This window comes from Poromitra crassiceps (genome assembly GCF_964638095.1).
Source record: "Poromitra crassiceps genome assembly, chromosome: 5".
Classification (NCBI taxonomy): Eukaryota; Metazoa; Chordata; class Actinopteri; order Beryciformes; family Melamphaidae; genus Poromitra; species Poromitra crassiceps.
The window spans coordinates 52758987-52782386 of NC_139642.1; the positions used below are offsets into that span (position 1 = coordinate 52758987).

The window sequence follows — 23400 nt, forward strand, 5'->3', positions numbered from 1 at the left end:
TCAGATGTTCTTTGAGCCAAACGACCCCTTAATAATTACGTCAGCAGTTATGACTTCTCCATTATGCGGACTGAACAAGGGCAGAAAGTTTCATGGATTATGCCGATTGTTATTTGCCGGTAGTTCATTTGGAAAGTGTAACAATCTAAAGTTTCCGCCCAGAATCCTAACGACAGCTTGCCTTCAAAATAAAACTTTAACTTTTGTCACTTTCAGAAAAAGGGTAGAAGGCGTGACAAACTGTGTCAGAACAAAGTAAATGTATTTCATTTTTTAGAGATTCGTCTTTGTATTGTTTAATGCTTAGTATTATTTTCACTTTGGAACTTTTGCATTACTCCAAAAAAATCGTTGCAACACATGTAGCTAAGCGTTTTACCTTGAAAAGTAGAACCGGAAACGGCTCGCTCCCTAGCTTGACACGGACACGGTCACTAGTCTCTCCCTTTCTGACTGACTGACTGTGGGCGAATGAGATAAACAAAGAGCCGGTGACTTGTCAGGAAAATAGAAAACGCTCGCCAACCCTCTAGGAAACATGGACATTGGTACGTTGAGTGTCATTTTCCCTTGTTCCATTCATGGTCCTTTGTTTAGCCGGGCAAGCTAAGCACATCCTGTATTTGGTGATAGCTGACAGCTGAGAGAGCTGCCCAGCTAACGGGCTAGGTTAGCTTTCGCGTTAGCGGCTTGCTAGCATGACTTGCCCGTCATTTCAGCAGCTAGCTTGACAGTTCATGCCAATAGCTTGCCAGCATAATGGCGATATTCCCAGCAGGAAAGATAGTCCGCTAATATACACGTTTGCTCTTTGGCTAAGGGCTATTATGAGCAGAGGTATATAACGCTAGCAACTAATTGGGAATACATTGCATTGCAGCCTAGTGAAGAATGGAGTTGGAAATTCCTCTTCCAGGCTGCCAAACTCTTGAAATGAAAGTGATTCATCTTGAGTGATTTCTTTCATTTTGTTACAATGAAGATTTTTTATTAGATGAAATTATCAATTTGCCAGACCGCCCCCCCCCCCCCACCACCACATTCTTTCTTTTTTTTAGCAGTGATAAATGTCAGACAATGGAGTCTGTCGTTTGCATCTCATAGTTATGAATTTTGCTCGGATTGTGCTTTAGTCAGTCACAGTTGATAGTCTACTTGGTCTTCACTTGGCTTCAGGCTAACTGGACTTCAGTTGACGACATGCACATGGAACAGGGATTTGTATAATTAACCAGTTGCATAACCACCACTGTATATGCAAGTCATCCTTGCTACCTGTGCTTGGCCCCATGCCATAGAAAACATAGTGTGACGCTGTCTGTCCTCACCATTCATGCCTTCACATGTTTTTGAGGAAGAGAGCATGAAAGAGAGATAAACAACCAACCAACTGGCTGTTTGCTGCCTACAATACACCTATAGTGTGAGAGAGTGAGTGAGTGTGTGCAGTCACTGTGCACACATGCCATGTGTGTCTCCTGCTGCTGCTGTTGTTGTGAAGTTGTACTCCACTTCAGATTATTCAGATTATAGCCGCAATCATCAATTCAACCGTTGCGCCACAAGCAAAACAGTGTCATGCTGGCATCAGCCATGCTGGCATCAGCCATGCAAGCCTTTTTTTTTTTGTTTGTTTTCCAGAGAATATGGGCTAGATAGTTAATGATGCGTGACACTGTGCTAATGTGTGTGTGGCCAGTGCATTTCATCTTTGTGTCAGTGGAAAACAATATAATGGAGACGAGAGAGAGGGGCCAAGCTGTAGGCAGCATGCATGACTAGGCAATATCCCGCCCAATGTTTAATTGCTCTGAGGGAATTACAAACCACACCAATGCTGAATCTGTCAAAGTGTATATGGACCTCCCTACTCTCCCTCATGTAGTTGGATTGGACAAGCTTTCCAGTGTGTTCCTTTCATTGATGGAGACAGAGATGACTGATACCAGCCATCTTTGGTCAGCCTAGGCTCCCTCCCTAGGCCCAGTTATAGTACTGCTGTTGGCAAGCGTCTTTGCTTCCTTTGTCCCTCCCACCCCAAGTCTATACTTCATCAGAGCTCCAATCCAACCAAGATGATTCATCTGTAATTGGACTGGACATTTATAGGCTATTCCTCCCAATGATCTCTGTATACAGTAGATGGCAGCAAGGAAGGATGCACCCACCCACCCGCCACCAGACAGTTGTAGTATTCATCAAGAAAGGTTCTGTTGTTAGTTTATGACTATTGATCTGCCATTTTCCAGGCATTAATGTGACATCTGAACAGAGTAGTGCTCATAAATCAGATCTTAAGCGGGAAGTATATACTGTAGGCCTAAAGTGCACAGGAGACTCGAGGGAATCAGTACCGTACATTGGGAAATTCCTCAGTCAGTTGTCTGAACATAGGAAGTGTCCTATTGTTATAGTCTTCTGCCTGAGTCTAGCTTTGAAAGCCCTCAAATATGTTACCTGTCTGGCTTCTATCTTCTGTCCCTCTGGCCTTCTCTGTCTCTCACTCTGTTATTGTCTCCCCCCAGCTGCTCTTCCAGGTTTGAGTCAGGAGAAGGTAGCCACCTTTAACAAGCGGCTGCGGGCCGAGCCACGCTACCTGCTAGCCCAGAATGTGTCCACCTCCATCGACCCGCTGGAGGTGTGTCTGCACCGGCAGACGGTCCAGGACACGGTGCACATCTTCCAGCACTCCGTCCCCACAGAGGGCAAGCCCATCACCAACCAGAAAAACTCAGGTAAGTGATCAGGTTAAATCCAGTTTTGATTCGTCTTGAGCCAAGAAATCAGGAGGACAATAATTAGATTCTGTCAGCCACATGGTTCAGGAGTTTGAAGGTGCTGCCACCATCTGGCTGATTGCTGTTGTTTCGGTTCAGTAATTTGTGAGATTTAAAACCTATTTAGCTTGCTCTGGGCTTCAGATCAGTCATCAGTGAAGGCAGAAAAAGAACCAGCAGAAGAAAAATGCCTTTTGTGGGATAATTATGGGCTCCAGCTATACAAATTGCCCTCATTCAACAGTATGAGAAACACCCAGTCACACTAAGCATGACTCCATAGAGCACTGGAGATTGTCCAGAATACTGTACACTGGTACTGTTGAATGACAATGCAGGCAGTGTTAAAATGTAGCCTGGTCCTGTCATCTCTCATAGATGGTATCATATAAGAAGGTGTATTCCAAAATATTAAGTATGCATTTTGGGGGGGAAATAATTACTTGATGATTGTCTTTGGATATCTCTACATTAAAGATGATTCCCCCAATGTTAACATTTTGTCAACCAAACATTTGGGTTACCGACTGTTCTTTAACAAGTACGGTACCACTTTGTAAGAGAGAATGTTATGGTTTTCAACCAATGGTGATCTTATTTTGGTCAAATCTTCACATGGCACTACTCCTGCCTGTAGAAACGTACCTGCTAACACGTAGGTGGGTAGGTAGGTAGATACTTTATTGATCCCGAAGGAAATTCATGTACCAGCAGCTCACATACAGTCAATAAAAACACACAGACAAATTAGAAAAACACAGTAAAAAAATATATAAAAAGATACTAACAGGCCGTGTGCAAAAGCCAGAACCTAAAGTGACCGAGTGCCTAATAGAGAACATAATAAATAAAAACAGGCAGGGCTAAAAAACAACAACAACAACACACGCAGCAGAGACAACAGAGGGAAGGCATACACATGACCTCGCTTCCCCCGCTGGGAAGAGTTCAAAAGTGGAACGGCTCTGGGGACAAATGATTTCTTTAGTCTGTCTGTAGAGCAGCTCAGTGACAGCAGCCTGCCACTGAACAAGCTCCTCTGGCTTATTATGGTGGTGTGTAGTGGGTGACTGTCATTGTCCATGATGGACAGCAGTTTGTTGAGAGACCTTCTCTCCGCCACCTTCACCAGAGAGTCCATCTCTCCACCGATCACGGAGCCCGCTCGCCTGATCAGCTTGTCCAGCCGCATCGCGTCTCTCACTTTGACATTGCCTCCCCAGCACACCACAGCATAAAAGAGGACCCTAGCGACCACAGATTCATAGGAAATCTGCAGGAGTTTCTTGCAGATGTTGAAGGACCCCAGCCTCCTCAGGAAATAGAGCCGGCTCTGCCCCTTCCTGTATAGGAAGGGGCCTGTGTGTTTCTAGAAAATTCAGCTAATGTGTTCTTTTTATTTCCAGGGAGATGTTGGATCTTCTCGTGCCTCAATGTCATGCGACTTCCCTTCATGAAGAAGTTTAACATAGAAGAGTTTGAGTTCAGTCAGTCCTATCTCTTTTTCTGGGACAAGGTAAGTTTTAATAGAGCCACCCACCTGATCATTACTATCCACCCCTTACCTCACTCATCATGTCTCCTTGGCTGCAGTATACCTAGTTATAAACCTAGTTGGACTCACATACGAGTCAGACTAGGTTTATGAGTCATAGGAAATGTAAACACAATCAGAACTTTCGATTGTGTTTACACTTCCTGTTAGTCTCTCACGCCAGACTGCCTCTTCTACATAAGGTGAATACAATGTATATTTTGTCTTTGATTATATTTTTTTGTGTAGATTTGCATTATATTTATTAAACGTGCTGTTTTGTAGTGCATTCAACATGTCACTTGCCACATTATAATTGGTATATGGTTAGGTAGGTTAGTGCGGGAATATTTAGAACAGGCTTCCCTAGAACAGAATATTATCTCTCAACATCTATTTTGGTTAATAGACTCCACACCCATTGAGGCGTCCTACAAGAAAAGCATTCACACAAAGTTGAATCTGGCATTGGTATATAATTAAATGTTGGTCATTTCACAATACCTTGTAATGCCATCTAGATGGGGAGCTATAACATGAGGTTTAAACTATACATCTCAGAAAAATGACAGTCTAAGCTTCTATGCACTTCTGCATGCTCACCCAGAAGCGCATTAATTATGTTAGCTTGTTGTTGGTGGCTAACCACAACACATCACCAATGCATTGTCATCACAAATACACGACAACATCAGTTTGACTTAGTCGGTTCCTAAACCAAGGAATTAATGTATATTGATTGAATGTTTTACCTCAAGCATACAGACTTGTCAGGGTTGTTGTATGATGTAATGATGGCAAAATGGTGAGCCATCAGACAAAACCAGCACTGGAAAAATATGATCTGCCTTTTATAAGTTTGTTTGTGTAACTAGCCACCCAAACACGATGTTCCCATCTAGGCCAGTCAGTTATTACATTATCACTTGCTAGTCTCTCTCTGTCTCTGTCTCTCTGTCTGTCTGTCTGTCTGTCTCTCCCTCTCACACTAGGCTCTTTCACACACAGATCGCGCAAAAATTGCCGTTTAGGAGTCCCGTAAAGCCAGCCGCCTCGCCACAGAAATTGCTTTCACACAGAGCCAAGCAGCACGGCCACATTACCGTGCTGCTAGCGTGTACTTTCAGGTGAAATCCCCTGCTCCCGGATTGAAAGGCGAGCGGAGGGATTTCCTGCTCCTCCTAGCCCAAATGTATATTTTCATAGGTTAGTGTAGCCTAGGCTACTGTATGATGAACGAATTCATTCAACAAGACTTCCCTCCTAGTCCGCTGAGCAGGGAGGATAGGTGCACTCGCATGGTGGGCGGGCAGATCGATATGGTGTCCTACTAAAATTGGAACGATACACGACCGCCCGCATATCAAACAGCTGCAGTCTGCATAACGTTCGTCGGGGGAATAGTATAGGCTATAAATGCACATGACTACTTAACGTTAGTAGTTTTTGTAAGGGAATGCACAGAGCTGATTTCGAGAGGGAATAACCTCACCAACTCGCCACAGACAGCTATAGCCCTCTGAAGCTTATTATTATATCCGTTAATTGTAGCCTACCTACTAATGTCAACATAGTTTGAGCATAAAGCCTAACCGCACGGAGCATTCCTCCTGGCGTCCCTGCAGTCATGATTGTATAGGCTACTTTTTTTTACTTTCACTCGTGCACTTTCTTGATACATGAGGTGATTTCCCCTGTAATTTTTTTTATGAATGAGCAGACCATTCGCACCTTTTCCGGCTCGCTGCGACGACCTTTCAAGTGGAGGCGGGTTGCCAGGTAACCCGGCGCTGTTACTACCTCCCGTCGCGGGACAAAAGGCGTAAAACAATTGTCCACCAAAGCGCGTTCACGACTTTCACATCGGAGGCGCTAATCCTATTTTCCGTGCATTTTTCGGCTTTCAAGGCCGGTGTGAAAGAGCCTACTGTGTGCCTGTCTCTCAATCTCTCTCTCTCTCTCTCTCTCTCTCTCACCATATCTCTCTGTTGTGTTCCTCTCTTCAGGTCGAGCGTTGTTACTACTACCTGCAGGCCTGTGTGGAGACAGCCCAGAGGAAAGAGCCAGTGGACGGCCGCCTGGTCCAGTTCCTGCTTTCCAATCCAACCAATGACGGAGGACAGTGGGACATGCTGGTGAACCTCATTGGTCAGTTTCCATCCTCATCCCATTTTTGCCTTCCCGCACATGTCAGGGCTTTAAAAGATTGTTGTTGTTGTTGTTTTTTGCAGAATCAAAATGACAAATAGTTCATGTCGAATCTAATAACCCCTGTCAGTTCCTTAATTAATTACAGAGCTGTTTCCGTATAACAACACCAAAAACCGCCTGCTGGAGAACATTAGAATTGTCTGACCGGCGTAAAAAAAAAACATTGTTTTATGCTGCCCTGTCTCCAGAAAAGTATGGCGTCATCCCAAAGAAATGCTTCCCAGAGGCGCACAGCTCCGAGGCCTCGCGCAGAATGAACGACATTCTCAATAACAAGGTGCGTCTGCACACATCCCTCACTCTCCAGTCATTACTGTCACGTGATGGATAGGGAAGTGCTGACTGTGTTGGTTTCACTGTGCCCCCAGCTGAGAGAATACTGTCTACGACTGAGGAACATGGTGGCCAGCGACTCCACTAAAGCTGAACTGTCTGATGCCATGGACACCATGATAGAGGAGGTGAGACTGACACTACTGTAGCACGCATACACGCACACGCACACACACACACACACACACACACACACACACACACACACACACACACACACACACACACACACACACAGAATAAACATAAATTACGGTAGTCAGTTTATGCCCCCCCCCCCCCCCCCCCCATTTTTATTTTTTACATTGTCACATTGTTCCGTTTTCGCCAGAAGAGGGGGCTGTCTAATAATACTTGGCAATGAATTGGTGGCAGTGGTACAGAGATAGACCAGTATATCACACAGTAACACAGTATGTACTGGCACATATGGCACAGGAGCAACAGAACCTTACAGATAATGTTGCACTTAAGACAGACAGCAGACTATTAAATATAACGCAACTATTAGACATTCAGTACTCTTATTACACATTCAACATGGCTGTCATTCAGGCAGTGGGGCTTATAGTGCCGTTTCAGCTGTGGAGAGGGATGGCACAGTACTATGAAGTACTGCATTGAAAAGGATGACATGATCATTTATGGGTATTATAAATCATGGTCATAGTTCCTGCGCCTCTACAGTACAGTATCGTACAAAGACACTATAAGTAATTCATTGGCAGTGATATTGGGCCTAAATATACATTCACTGTCGTGTTATGCATTTTAGTTGTGAGATGGATAGTTTCCTATTTGTTCATATTCAGGTCCATTTCACAGTAACTGAATACATATTGATTACACATTATTATTTTACAGTCAATTCCCCCCTAGCAGGATAGGCTGCAAAATATGTACATAATGTCTCTCAATTCCAAAATCAACCTATTTTATATATACATGTTTGAATATATTGTGAGTACTGTTGTAGTTCGTTTTTTTTTATTTCTTATACACAAACGACAAACGTGTCTCTTTGAGGTAAAGTTGCATAACAATGCGTGGGTTGACAAATATTGACGGTAATGATATACTGTACGGTACACACTGCTGACAATCCACTGATGACAGCATGGGATGCTGTATTGTGTGTGTGATTTTCATGCAAGTGTGTAGTAGTATATGTACATTTGTGCATATGTGTGTGTGCCTAGCTGTGTCACTTCTGGTGAAAGAAATTAATCAAATATTGTGTACACATCATCACAGAAATCGACATGAGTATTCTGGTTAATGTCTGGGTTTTGGAGTATCCAGTCTTTGTGTTTGTGCATGTAAATGTCATATCCTGATTTCAGAAACCTGGATAAGCCCTTATCCCGGTTTTGAGAAACCTCTTCAGCGTTTCCCCTAGAAACATTTTCAGGCCTGGAGGGATTTCGAAACGTACCCCGACCGCACCGGTGGGCGCCCTCGCTGGCGACGCTAAACTTTTAGCTAACCTGTTCGCATCTATGTTCACAATGGCATCCCAAGTGTCATCATACTATTATGGGATGTGATGCGAACAGTTGTATTATGGGATGTGCGTTTCCCAGGCAACGACACACGTTGACACATTTTGGAACAGCGCTGCACGCTGGTACAATGCTCCTAAAAGCAAAATGCTTATTGTTTTGAATGATTTGGCATCTTCTATTACTGTCAACACTAGTATTGTTGTACTGTAATAATATACCATAAAGGTTTATTGAAATTTTGAGGAGAGCAGGAAAAAAAATCTAAGGCCTGTAGAATGGTAGGGGAAACACTGCTCTTGATGCTAGCTGGAGTACTCCAAAAGAAACCGGGATACTACTGCATGTATACATATGATCCTGGCCTCTGACTGTAGCCGACCACCTGCGCAGGCGCGGCTTCAGCCAAGTCTCACTTCTGGAGCGATGAGGAAACAGAGTTTTAAATGTTAAAATATACTTGGCAGCTTAGATAGGAGAATGCATGGAAATGCTGACCTATTCAAGTCTGTAGTCTACAGACTACAGGACAAAGGTGTTGTGACTAAAATGAAAGAAAGAAGCAAGACAGACCACCGTGAAGAGAGAATCCAAGAGAATCCCACACAGTCTTGCCACAAAAAAGGTGAATGATGTCAAACACCCAATACAAGCGAAAATAAAAATCAAACAAAATAATAATGATGCCGGGGTGTTGTAAAGATCACAGGCGCCAGCGCAAATAGCATACAGTAATCAGTAACCGGGATATTACTTACCATGTATTCACAGGTATATGAATAACCAGTTTTCTCTGTGTCCCATGTAAACGCCATATCCCGAATATGATCAAAACCAGCATAAGCCTCATAACCCGGGATACTCACGTCCATGTAAACGCAGTCACAGTCAAACATCTCACAAATCTGAATACAAAGCTGGCCGTTCCATAAACAAGATGCTTATCACAGAGCATGTGACGTGGCACAGCTTTGCATCCAAAACAGTAATATAATATAGAAGAGAGCGCAGAAGAGAAAAGTGTGTCCGTGTATAGCAGGGGTGTCACAAAACTCACGCTCCGGTTCGATATGACACAGTGGTCTTACTTTTCAATACAGCAAAAAAGTAAAAATGCCAGAGAAATGTCATTGGTCAAAAAAAAAAAATTTGTTCATTTATTTTACTTATTTATTTGATTATCTTTGCAGTCTAGTTTTTTTTTTTTTTTTTTCAATTTACGACAATGTTTTTCTTTAACGCCGTTGGCCTCTGTCTTTTTAGTCTCCGTTTTAGTTGACCATTATATCTTTGTAGAAGACTTGCACTGTTGTTCAGCAGTGAAAGATTATTTCGGTTTCAGAATCAGAATATCTTTATTGATGCCCCCGAGGGGAAATTGCTATGCTCGCACTCAGGTAGGGAAAAATAGAAACATCAAACATTATAGGAGGCATACGCGTTTGCAACGTGTATTGAACCTAAAGCCTCGTAGCTAAACGCTTCAATACGAATATGCGTATTGTATCGTTACAACCCGCGATGTATAGACGCACTCGCTGAAACGCACACAATAACACGTGTGTTATTGTTAACGCATGTACAGTGGCCTTCTCTGTGCAAGCTCATGCATGCGTGCAGCATAATAAGATCATGTGCCTCGTCTGCTATGTGTGTGTTTGTGGCTCTGCCAACTTACACTGTGTGTGTGTGTGTGTGTCTGTGTGTGTGTGTGTGTGTGTGTGTGTGTGTGTGCGCACGCGGCTGTATGCATGCTACCTGTTTGTGTCTATGAGCGTGCACATGCATGTGTGGGGCCAGTCAGTCAATCAGTCTCCTATTGAGACCTCGACACACAGTAAAGGGGGGTCTGGTTAAGCAGCCTTTGTTTGGGAGCGGTTTCATTGCATTGTGTGGCTGTGGGTGGCTGCTTGTTTAAACAACCCTGTATCTCACAGCGCCTCCAGCATGGATGTCCAGCCGCCCGTCACCATACACACACACACACACAGTCACACACACACACACACACACACACACACACACACACGCGAGCGTGGGTTGTGCAACAGTAACGTTTGGGCCCGCTGCACGCAGGGCAGGGTGGGGGGGTAGAGAGGGCTGTCAGTGTGTGTGTTTGTCCACCTGGAAGTGGTTTGTTTTGCGAAACACAACTCTGCCACGGCCAGTGGTGATGGAGCGTTTGGCCACGTCTAAAAGAACAACCAGGGCAGTGCCGTTAGTAGTCTGAGCAACATTTGTTCAGGGACGCGTTGTCGCCACTGGCAATGAATCGTGATTACAAGAATCAATATGTCGTCCTCGCTGTGTCGTACAGTGTACATGGGAGGAATGTCGCTCGAAAATGAGATCACCACCAGTCGAAACAGTAAACTTGCAATATATCATATTGATTTTGTGAGACTGGATATCGTCTTGGATATCCTAATATGATATGGCATAAGTGTTGTCTTTTCCTGGTTTCTGATGTCGTTTTCTGAACTTACCAGACTGTTCTAGCTGTTCTAATATTTGCCTTTAGCCGCTGAGTCATTATATCCACATTACTATTGATTATATATCAACAATCTCATTGTGTAAATACTTTGTGAAAGCACCAATAGTCAGGGGAAAGAAACCCTTTCTTCTTGTCTTGTTTGAATGAAAATGCTTGTGACATCTCACACGTGGCTGCGAAATTACAACTGAACAGTTACTGTAGCCCGCTTCATAGAATCTACCAAGATATATATTCTGTAGTATGTATCGCCATTCAGTCTAAAAATACAGAGATTATGCTTTTTGGTCCATATCGCCCGGCAGTGTGTAGTACTGGCATTTTGCTATTACAGTACTCTTTCAGCAAAGCACTTGAAGGTACTGCTTGCATGCATTGTGCACGTGGACTTTCCTTTCCAACGTCAATTTGTCCATGTGCTTTTGTCCGTGTGTGCAGACCTATGTGTTTGTGGTCACATATAACAGTAGGACTGCGTGCGGACAGGCCTACGCAGTAGCTCTGCGTAGACTTTTAAACGTGCTGTAGCCTCTCTACGTGTTCACATGTGTGTTTTGCATCCCTGCGTACACTCGTGTTGTTTCCCGGGATCAAAGTGCCAGTGTCACTCCCACTTTGGTGTGTGTGGAGGTGATGCAGTCCACCCCCCTCCTGTGTCTGTGCCCTGGTCTTCATCAGGCCAGTCCCACACACACTCCCCACGACAGGCAGCCCGGGGTCAACCCACGTCTCTGCTTCCACTTACTGTACCCGGGGTGCGCTTGATTTGAATGAATGCCTTTGCGTGTTTGGAATCTATCCGTTGTTGCACGTTGGCTACAAACCAAGCGCATCTCAATTTACCTAGAAAACGCCGTTGCAAAAGAAGCTTATTAACCCATTGTGACCTGTGCCTGCACTAGTTCAGCATAGAGACACTGCGGAGCGCGTCATCGTTCAGAAACCGCGCCCAAAACGGGGGGAAACAAACCCCCCCCCCAATCCCCCAATCCTGGCGTTCTCCTATGTCACGTGCATGGTCGCGAGTTGCACACAAAGATCATATATACGGAAGATGAACACTCCAACTTACTTCTTTGACAGCTAGATCCACATTTTTCTTCTCGCCAATTCAGTTAATTGGTGATTTTTTTACATTTGTTGTCTGCGCAGCCCCACCACACAACAGCTTTTAGCTATGTTTAATTCAAGGAAAATGACGCTGGTGTATGGGAGTGAATGGAGCGCTTTCCCCCGTGATGGGCGTGGCCTATTTCATGCAGTGTCTATACTAGTCACTGACAGGTTGTCTTCATAGAGCCTGTTAGGATGACAGCATCCATATGCTGTGGTGCAGAGACTAGAGACAGAGAGGCCTCGTTTGTTACGTTTCAAACTAAGACAGGTTTTCTCTTTCATGACGCATCTGCGGTGTGTCCCTGGTCCTCTCCTCTCACTTACATAGACACGTACACAACACACACAAACACACACACACACACACACAAACACAAACACACACACACACACACACATGAAGGGAGGGACATTGGCTGGTAACGTACAGCGCTCAACGTACACACACACAGATGGTATCCCTCATGCTGCAACTGTAGCCCTCCGTGCTCCATTGCGTCATGGAAGCAGAAACGCCATGTGCAGCTCTGGTCTTGGCTCCGAAACATACAGGGAGTGATTCTTAAGATGAGGCTAATTCACGAGACAGCCGTCAACTCACAGAGGGACTTGCTCAATGTGATTCTAGAGAGTATAGGCTCACTAATGGCCATTGGCTCAGTCCATTAGTTCGATGTGGGTGGGTTTCTGTATCTTGTGTATCATTGTTAAGAGACTGCAGCGATCAATTTTGTCCAAAGCTCATTGCTCAGGCGGACTGCTTTGCCTTTAATGCGTCTGCTCACATTTCTTGAATTGTGCGCCGTTTGTTATCGTTGAACAATGACCACATGTGTGCTGTGTTTACGAAACATGAAAGATTCAATCAAAACTTGAGTTCACTTTTAGCCAAACTGTTTGCATGGTGTCATTTGCTTACACTCACAAGTCCAGCTTCTCTAGACAATGGTTCTGAACTCCATTCAGAGTAGCAGTGAGGTGCATGCTTTGTTTCAACTCAGCGTTTGTAACAGGTAAGGGTAGGTATCAAATAACTTACTGTTTTTACACCGATGATGAGGAGAGTCCAGGTGGAAGCTAGGGATGGTCCGATTCGATACTCGGTATCGGACTATCCCTAGTGGAAGCCATTGGCCTTTATTGATTTCCCTTATTCAATATATACCAGAGGAGATGTAGATGAGAAGCAGACGAGTTGGAGAAGGATTTTGACACTTTGAGATGATTGAGATGCAACACAATCTCAGGAAGATGTCCCTAATATTTTGTACTTTCAGTGTACGTTAAAGTGTACATTTTGGTAACAATCTTGTACCATTGGCTGCTTTGGAGCTGAGCAGTTGAAGGTCAAGTGCCTTGCTCATGGGCACCTTGGCAGTAGTCTTTGAAGGAGGGAGGAACATTTCTTGTTTACTTTCCTGTCTCGGAATATCTTCTCAATTGTTGCTGTATTGTCTCGTTTTGCTTAGTTTCACTCCTAACATCACGTGATTAGTTTTGTTTGTTTGGGTAGCGGAAAACAAGTAAACATGACATGCCGACAAGGATGACTGACCGTCAACAGTGGAGCACAGATGCTATCAAACATTAGCCTTGGCTAGCGCTCCATAGCGTGCAGTAAGTCGGCTTAATGTTCATGGTAAGACACGCAAAACTTGCTACGTCCACTAGCCTAAATGCTAACAGAGGTCTACAGACATAATGCTAGTAGAATAACGCTAACTACTAGCAGTCTTCTATAGACGTACTGGTTATCTCTGCAGGAACTAATTGTAAGCTCGGTCACCCCCACCTGGCCCAGCTTCAGCATGTGGCAGGTTGGCTGTCTGTACACCCTTGGCACAGCATTGGAAAATCATGGGTAGTACCATCTATAGAGACACTGCATAACGCGTCATCATTCAGAAGCTACGCCCAAGACGGGGGAAAACAGAAACCCCCCCCCTTCAATCCTGGCGTTCTCCTATGTCGCATGCATGGTTGCGTGTTGCACAAAAAGATTGTATATACGGAAGATGAACACTCCAACTTACTTCCTTGACAGTTAGATCCAAATTTTTCTTCTCGCCAATTCTCAATGGCTTCCTTGTTTTGCTCAGGAGTACAAAAAAACTTTTAACTGGCGATTTTTTTACATTTGTTGTCTGCGCGGCCCCACCACACAACAGCTTTTAGCTGTGTTTAATTCAAGGAAAATCACGCTGGTGTGTGGAAATGAACGGAGCTTTTCCCCCGTGATGGGCATGGCCTATTTCATGCAGTGTCTCTATGGCTCGGTACCCTATAGAGTTTCTGAAACTGGAGTTTCTTTAAAAGCACAGTTAATTATTTGTGTGTGTATGTGTGATAAACATGTGGGTATATATGCACAGATTGCGCGCACACACACACACACACACACACTCATAACTGTACAGCGAGCGGGGATGTAATATCCCCTCCTCGTACCGCCGTCTTGTCTCCCTCTTTGCTTCCTGTTATTGTCAATAACAGGTGACCCCCCCCCCCCCCCCCGAGCAGAGCTCAGATAAGGGGTCTTAATATAGACCTTCTGCTAGACAGATGGGGTGGCCAGAAAGCTGCCTGTTGCCAATGTCAATGAAAAGCAACCATCAGGAACAGCTGGACCCTGCCACCTGTTTACAGTTGAGATGTTATTAAGTTAAAAATGTGACGGCCTCGGAAATGACAGTCTAAACATGAATCAAATCCTTATGTTGACTGTTCTGCACAAATTGTAAGTCTACCCTGCAGGCTTGGGCCCAGTTGACTTTGCAGCTAGTGCAAGTATGATCGGTATTCATTATCAGTCATTTTTAACACGTTGACTGCCACTGACGTATATATACGTCAAAAAAAATCCAGCGGTTCACTGCCATTGACGTATTAATACGTCAAAAAAAAATCATTTTTTTTTTTTTGACGGTGCTACGTGGATCAATGCCCCCCGCGTCTCCTATGGAGATATTGGAAGTATTGAATGTGTATAATCTATTTTACCGACCAGCTAGGTGGCGACGGTGCCCTCCCGACAGAGAGAAAGTCAACCAAAAGCAGCCGCCTCCCGCGGCTGCTTCCTCCATTCTCAAGGAAATGGCTTGCCGATTTTACAGTCATCAGTCACCAGACTCGCCGCTCTCGGGCCGCGCCAGCAGCAGCACACGGGGGATTGCAAATTTGCATAAGCCTAGAGTCGCACGGGGCTTCATCGGGGCTCTCAAACCCAAGAGACGAGTGAGACCTATCCACACTCGCTGCCAGGGAGGGAGGCTGCTCAAACTCGCTGCCAGGGAGGGAGGCTGCTCGAACTCGCTGCAGCAGCAGCAGAGCACTCGCTTGTGACAAACGCAGGCTGAAAGCCACTAGACACGCCCACGGAGGGAGGAGTTGAAGGAGAGGGTGTTCAGAACTATATTGTTTGGATGTCTGATCTCTCACTGATGCCAAAAATAAATGGTTAAAGTGACTGTTCTGCCTGTTTGATTGAATTTCACAAAACTGCGATTATCTCAGCTTTCACTCTCAGACAGCTGAAACCATGCTGTACTCAACGGCTAATATCTACATAACTACTAACTCTACAAACTAACTCTTTTAGACAGAGAAAGCACACATTCTATTAGTACTTTTCTGAACTTTGTGTTCACAAACTCCAAGCAGAAAAGAATCCTCGGCTCTTTTAAAATGAGCCAGAATCCTCAAAAAACGGCCTGGCAGAAGCTACCTACAGCAACAAAAAAAACGGCTGGCAGTCAATGTGTTAATAGAGTGGATAATGCCAAACTTTTCATGCCAGGGGTTTTTCAGTGTTGAATTTTCAAGAAATTCCAATTGAGTGAATTGAATGCAACCCCACTACATTGAGAATTTGGGCAGATCTTTAAGTTGTCTGCTCCAAAGAAATTCTCTATTGCAGCCATTCCCAAACTTAAGAATGCTACATACTTTATATAATGCTACCTATATCATAAACACATGTCATTTGAGCACGTAATGTAAATCCCATTGCTTTGTTTCATTAGTTTTGATTACTTTTTAATACACATATTTAATCATAATTATTTCATGGTCATTTAATTACAAAATTGAAAATTTTAAACTTTTTATTTAGCCATATTATGAGCCATACCTGCCAATATTAGGCTGTGAAAAATGAACTTGTGTGTAGTACCCATATAACCCATTTCTCTCGGATATTGTATCTAGAAATGAGAGGTCAATGCACCCATTTGAAATAGTTTTGCCTTTGCCAAAATGTCGCCTTTTTGGAGCGTTATTTAACATCCTTCCCAACATGCTAACATGTTTGGTACCAATGGAAACTTTGCTCTGGCTTTAGAACTACGTAAGCCCGCTACACCCTCTGAAAGAGAGTAACGAGAAAGGGTTGAAAATAGGGAGACTGTTGAAAGTCGGGAGTGTTGGCAGGTATTCGCGGACCACCTGCAGTACCTCCACGGCCCACCCGTGAGTAACGGCTCACACTTTGGGAATCACTGGCTGTTCTATTTGGATACATTCACATCACTTGTAAAAAGTCAATGTCAGCTGATAAACACACACACGTCTGAGAGGTCAGGACTCTAAAAACACACACTGTCTGACACACACACACACGGCACACTCGCACACACACACATGATGTGCATGATGTGCGAGTCTAACCTGAATGGTGACTGTCCCTTTCCTGAAAGAGAGGAGAGGGGGATGGAGAAAGAGAAACATTGAGGCTTGAAGAGAGAAAAAGGAGAAGCAGAAAGAAAGACTGAGGCGTTCAGTTTGATTTCAAACTGAGCGATCTGCTCTTTGAGAAATGTGACAGCTGCTCTTGCTATGGCTGTCGGTACTTTAAGCCTTGCTGGGTAATATTATTGAAGTTATTGGCAATTGGCAAATGTATGTTTGTTTAAAAAAGAAGCAGCATTTTACAGGATGTAATTAGAACTCATTTGGAGATTTTTTTAATGGGGAATCAATGCGAAGTAATAGAGAGCAGAGTTTTGGGAGTCAATCCAGTCTCTCTTTGTTGTTTCACTGCCACCCATATGGTGGGTGTGGCATTTCTAAGCAGAATTAAGTCAGTTTATCAATTATGTTTCTTTCAGGTTCCCTGTGTTTTAGGGCCTGACCGGTACTGGGTTTTTGGGGCCGATCAATACCGATATTAGGGAGTAAAGAAATTCAATATGGATATAGTCTGACTCACTGGAAGCAGGCTGCGGGTATAAGCTCTGTCATTGGCTTTGACCATTTTTTAGGAAAATCGGATAAATCCCAACAACAACGTTAGCTAGCAACCTACATGCTGAAAATGGCCAGTTTTGATGAAGATTGTGCTTATACAACAAATATCTATAACTTGAAGAAAAAGATCAAATATACATAAAATGCTGCCTATATAAAAAATAAAAATATCAGCACATATTGGACAACATATCTTACCAATATATCTGTGATAATATCGGCTGATAATATCGGTCGAGCAATTATCGGTCGGGCTCTAGCGTTAGTGTGTGTTCTTTCCACCTCTCTCTGATCCCTCTCGCCTTCTCTCCTTCCGTCTGTCTCTGTCCCTCCGTCCCCGTCAGTCTTGTCTGTCTGTCAGCGAGGACGCGCAGGTGTTTCAATATTGATTTTGTTCTGACGTCACTGCGGCCGGTGCTCCCTGACCAGCTCTTGTCAGCCCAGCCTTGCCCTGACATGAGTTTATTTAACCTGCAGAGGGAGGAGTGGCCGCAGGGGTGGACTGGCGTTAAGGGCTATACTCATCATGTCTAAGACTCAGGGCGTCTGGAAAGAGAAGAGGGAGAGGTGGAGAAGACGGTGGCCGTTCAAAGGCAGCAGAGAGAGGAGAGAGAGACAAAGAGCAGGAATGAAGAGCAAGGGTGGGGGGGTCAAGGGCTAAGAGAGGTGGGTTGTCGGTGTGCCGAGGGCATCTGGGCAAACACAGACCAGATGAGGGGAGGATGGCCACCTTGGCACGGGGTCTTGCCCACAGGGCAGTCTAAATCAAATGTTTGGATTCAGACTGAGGAAGGTGATTTTGGGGGCGATGAGAGGTTTGTTCAGATGCCTTCATTTCATGCGGGTGTGTGTGACTGCATGTACGGGTGAGCGTGCATCAGCGTAGGGCTGGGCAATAATTCAATGTTTTCATTCATCCTCTTTCAGTGGAGTCGTATTGTGATTATATGACGATATTAGCCAGGAGTTGAATTTCAGTAGAAAGTCAATTAAAGTGTTTGAGTGTGTGTGTGACGTGTCGCCGTCCACACATAGTAGGAACAACACTCCTGTAGTACAGTTAGTGCCCACTGTACTACTGTAGGACTACCTTATGTGTGCATCTACAGTACCTTTTCTCAAACCAATGGATTACTATGTTAACTTGCATTGTCCCTATCAAATAAACGATATAAATAAATAAAAACCGTCTAGCCACACTCCTGTTATCTACCACTAACAGTGGACTTTGCTGATGTCCTCTCAGTTTCTCAGCCCTTCTTAATTGTGTTTGATAGGAAAAGTAACTGCAGTTCTATACCGTTGAGTTCTGGGCGAGGAGAGGAGAAGATAGGAGAGGTGAAAAGCGAGGGGTACATTCCTGAGATAGCTGTATCGGAGGTTAGTAGGGCCCGGTTCAGAGTAGACCCAGTCCAAACAAGCCGGTTTAGCCCACAGGAACTCGGTCTGAACTTCAGCACCACAGGAAGGCACACATGGCGGGCGGGCGGGCAGGAGGGAGGGGAGAAGGGTGTGGGGTGCAAATGGGGAAACGGAGGGATATGAATAGATGAGGAGGAGGGATGCACTGTCGAGATGTTTGAGGAAAAACTGCAGGGAACGTTGGACCGGAGTAGAAAGGCCCAGGCAGTGATGGATGAGTGGAGGCAGGGACAGACATTAGGCTGGAGGGATGAGGCCAAAGGACATCTAAGAATATGAGTGGAAAATTGGATTTGCAAACTTCCCCAGACAAACTCCCACCAGGCAAGCGAGTAGTAGTACTAGAACTCTCTTCCTTCAATTGTAGAGTAGAGGTGAAGCGATGTCATAGAGAGCCTTCTATGACATCGCTTCACCTCTACTGTAGAGAGCTTTCTATGACATCACTTCAGTAGAGGCGAAGTGATGTCATATAGTACAGTAGAGGTGAAGCGATGTCATTGAAGGTCACATACATGTATCTTCTGATTAGAGCCATAGTCTGGGGGGTACGGGGTACGGTGGTGCAGTGGTAAGCGCTGTCGCCTCACAGCTCGAAGGTCCTGGGTTCGATTCTCACCTGGGACGCTGTGGCGCTGGAGTTGTGACCCCCCCATATCCTCAGTGCCCACTGCCCAGGTGGGCTATCTCGTCGAAAGGGCCTTTCTGTGTGGAGTTTGCATGTTCTCCCCGTACCCCCCAGGGGGTTCCTCCGTACATCACCCGCCACAAAAAAAAAAAAAACATGCAGAAGATCGTCATCCGACCAGTGACGACAACATCTGAAGTTGGTCCAATGATAGCTTTGTTTATGTTGTGATTTATTGGATTGAGTTTATGATACGTAAGTTCTGATAAGTTATGCAATTGCTATTAAGTTTTACATAGATTTTTTCTCTTGGAAAGGTTTGTTTACATTAGTAATTTTGAGTTCCACTACAATGGGCAGTGTTGTGCAAGTTTACACTTCACAAGTGCTAGCTCAAAGTTCAGCTCACACAGATTAACATGAACTAGTTCATGTTCATAAAGTAGGTCACAATTTAGAATTGAAAAACAGCCTTGTTTTGTTTGTTTGTTCGTGTGTGTTTGTTTGTTCGTGTGTGTATGTGTGTTTTGCATGCAAGAGCAGAGAGAGACAGAAGCAGCGCAGGCAGAAATGACAGCTAAACGTGTCTCACCACAGTTTTTTCTTATGTAAATAAACACGCATGTAAACACAACTGGCAATTATCGAGGTCAGAAAAGAGCGAAAAGAGTGTTCTTAATCCTCACGGGAGTAAACTATGCTCAGGGTCACGTTCATTAGTTGCAAACGGCAAACAAAGTTTTATTTTGTATCTAATTATTATTCACCCTCTGCCACAGCACATGTGGATGGATGTTAGGTTGTCCAAAAAAGGTAATGTTTGTATGTGTAAACTGTGTGTTCTGTGTGCAGGTGTTCCGGGTGGCCAGTGTGTGTCTGGGCAGTCCTCCGGAGACCATCTCCTGGGAGTACAGAGACAAGGACAAGAACTTCAATCGCATGGGACCCCTCACCCCACAGGAGTTCTACAGCAAGCATGTCAAACCCCTCTACGACATCCAGGACAAGGTATGTGGCCCCATATACCCACAGACATATATACACACCATGCATGCATAGAAATGCCATGTCGATAACAGACTTGCTGTTAGTCACTGCTATGTAGAGGCTCGGCCTCAGATTCCCTATGAAAGTTGTACAGTGTCTGATCTAGTATTATAACTCTATATCCTCAGATATGCCTTGTGAATGACCCTCGACCCCAGAACCCCTATGGAAAGCTGTACAGTGTTGAGTTCCTGGGGAACATGGTCGCAGGCCGCAGCACACTGTACAACAACCAGCCCATCCATCTGCTCAAAAAGGCTGCGGCTGACTCCATCAAGGAGGGAGAGGTAGGTTGGGGGGTAATTGGGGTAAATGTGTATGTGGACATGAGCGTTCCAGCATGTTTAAATAATGTCAAGAGCTACTTGTTCTGAAGCTACATACTATTTTTCTCCCTCTTAGGCTGTGTGGTTCGGCTGTGACGTCGGGAAACATTTCCACGGCAAGCTGGGCATCAATGATATGAATGTGTGAGTACAGTTCACACACACAATCCCCATCATCAGATAAGGTTTTAATGTTTTACTTTGTATGCAAATAATCATAATATTCTGCCAGGAGGATATGAGAAACCAAGGCACTCAGCGAGTGAACATAATTAAAATTTCTTTATTGCATTGGCAAGTTCTAAATCCAGAACATGATTTAAAAACTAGCTAGTTTTTTTATGTCATTTCATTACATCTGGCACAAATGTCCACTTGGACTCAAGGATGAACTGATTACCGGTACAATTTAGTGGTCAAAGTCAAGTGTCCTCACAAAATACTTTTTTGGCCATGTGTTAATTACGACAAAATTGTGCACAAATGTCGTAATAGATACAATTAAGTGATGACATTTTATATCCAAAGTTCAGATGTCAACTTCACTGTGACATCATAATGGTTTGTTTACCACTGTAGCTGAGAAAACGATCTTGGCTCATTCTACAAAAACGGTGGAAGTGCTGTCACTTACTTTTGCAGACACCAAAATCCTTTAAATTGACCTAATAATCCCATTAATTAACTTGCTTTTTCATATCCTCCTGGCTAATATATATCATCTGCCAAAGAGCACCTTCTCGTGTGAGACAGCTGCCAGGTGAATGGAAAAAGTAACCGGGTGGGATGGATGGGCAAACATCTACAAAATCACAATTCCGTTTGAATAGAAATAAGGGAAATCTGAATAGAGTGAGGTCCTGCACAAAGAGGTGGTTGAAGAAGAAAAAGTAGAACAGATGGAATGAAATGCAACACATTGTTATCCAAACAGTTCACATGCTGTGCTTCACAACATTAGAGTGGAACATCAGAGAAGGCCGCCAGCAGGCTGAACAGCCATCTAAAATGAGGAGTGACTACGGTATCTAAATCTTCCAGTCAGTTGGCCCAGCTCTATTTGGTGCTGTTGCCTCCCAAGCTGTTTGCTCCGCATGCATGCGTGGGTAAAACAGGCATCACATGACGAGACCAGATCTCGGCTATCTTCATCAAGTGTTGCTTGCTCCCCAGGGGAAAAGTTCAAGCGCCACAGCATCCAGTCTGAGTCGCTGGCGCCATGCCTAAACTGGCCCACTGACCCAAACTGATGTGCTGCCAAATGTCTTGTACAATTTCTGTCGAAGCTCATCTCTCAGACAGACCCTGTTCTCGTGCCAATTATGTGAAGATTATAATTGGTATGTATGACGTTGAGTCTTAATGGACCTCCTTCATCTCAGTTCCCACGGTTCTGCTCAAAGCTGACGTAATGAGGTGAGCTCATCTTTTGCCCAAGCAGTTCAGCCTTCAGACGGTTCTGCCTGACCGCTTTTCCAGCTGAAAGACATTTGGGCCATGTTGTAGGATGGTTGGAAACTTGGGATTTTTAATCAGGATGACCACCTGCTAAATTATAATTACACAGTACAGTGTTCTTTACCTTTCCTCTATAAATGGTTGGGCAGATAAATAAAGTGCAGAGTTTGATAACTTATTTTTTCAGGAGTCAATGTAATGTGTTTTTATTTTTATTCTGTGTGTGTGTGGTTGTGCGCAGGTTCAACCATGAGCTAGTGTTTGGAGTTTCGGTCAAGAACCTTTCGAAGGCAGAGAGGCTGATATACGGAGACTCTCTCATGACCCACGCCATGATCCTCGCCGCTGTCACGGACAAGGTACGCACACATATACAGTTCATGATCCTCACCGCCGTCACGGACAAGGTGCACACACATATACAGTTCATGATCCTCATCGCCGTCACGGACAAGGTACGCACACATATACAGTCCATGATCCTCACCGCCGTCACGGACAAGGTACGCACACATATACAGTTCATGATCCTCACCGCCGTCACGGACAAGGTACGCACACATATACAGTTCATGATCCTCACCGCCGTCACGGACAAGGTGCACACACATATACAGTTCATGATCCTCACCGCCGTCACGGACAAGGTACGCACACATATACAGTTCATGATCCTCACCGCCGTCACGGACAAGGTACGCACACATATACAGTCCATGATCCTCACCGCCGTCACGGACAAGGTGCACACACACATATACAGTTCATGATCCTCACCGCCGTCACGGACAAGGTACGCACACATATACAGTTCATGATCCTCACCGCCGTCACGGACAAGGTACGCACACATATACAGTTCATGATCCTCACCGCCGTCACGGACAAGGTACGCACACATATACAGTTCATGATCCTCACCGCCGTCACGGACAAGGTACGCACACATATACAGTTCATGATCCTCACCGCCGTCACGGACAAGGTACGCACACATATACAGTTCATGATCCTCACCGCCGTCACGGACAAGGTGCACACACATATACAGTTCATGATCCTCACCGCCGTCACAGACAAGGTACATATACAGTTCATGATCCTCACCGCCGTCACGGACGAGGTACACACACATATACAGTTGATGATCCTCACCGCCGTCACGGACAAGGTGCACACACATATACAGTTCATGATCCTCACCGCCGTCACGGACAAGGTACGCACACATATACAGTTCATGATCCTCACCGCCGTCACGGACAAGGTACGCACACATATACAGTCCATGATCCTCACCGCCGT

The 23400-nt window shown here is 44.7% G+C and overlaps 1 protein-coding gene across 1 annotated transcript in view; it reads left to right on the top strand.

Annotated features, from left to right (window-relative positions):
* The first annotated feature begins 429 nt into the window (after positions 1 to 429).
* blmh (bleomycin hydrolase) overlaps positions 430 to 23400 on the top strand; it is a 34323-nt gene continuing 11352 nt past the window's right edge. The window contains exons 1-10 of the mRNA XM_083637438.1: positions 430 to 548; positions 2526 to 2735; positions 4184 to 4293; positions 6318 to 6459; positions 6711 to 6799; positions 6891 to 6983; positions 20117 to 20272; positions 20440 to 20598; positions 20714 to 20781; positions 22337 to 22454. Of these exons, the coding sequence (XP_083493564.1) occupies positions 539 to 548; positions 2526 to 2735; positions 4184 to 4293; positions 6318 to 6459; positions 6711 to 6799; positions 6891 to 6983; positions 20117 to 20272; positions 20440 to 20598; positions 20714 to 20781; positions 22337 to 22454 (1155 nt within the window). The 5' untranslated portion in view covers positions 430 to 538. The remainder of the gene's footprint in view (positions 549 to 2525; positions 2736 to 4183; positions 4294 to 6317; positions 6460 to 6710; positions 6800 to 6890; positions 6984 to 20116; positions 20273 to 20439; positions 20599 to 20713; positions 20782 to 22336; positions 22455 to 23400) is intronic.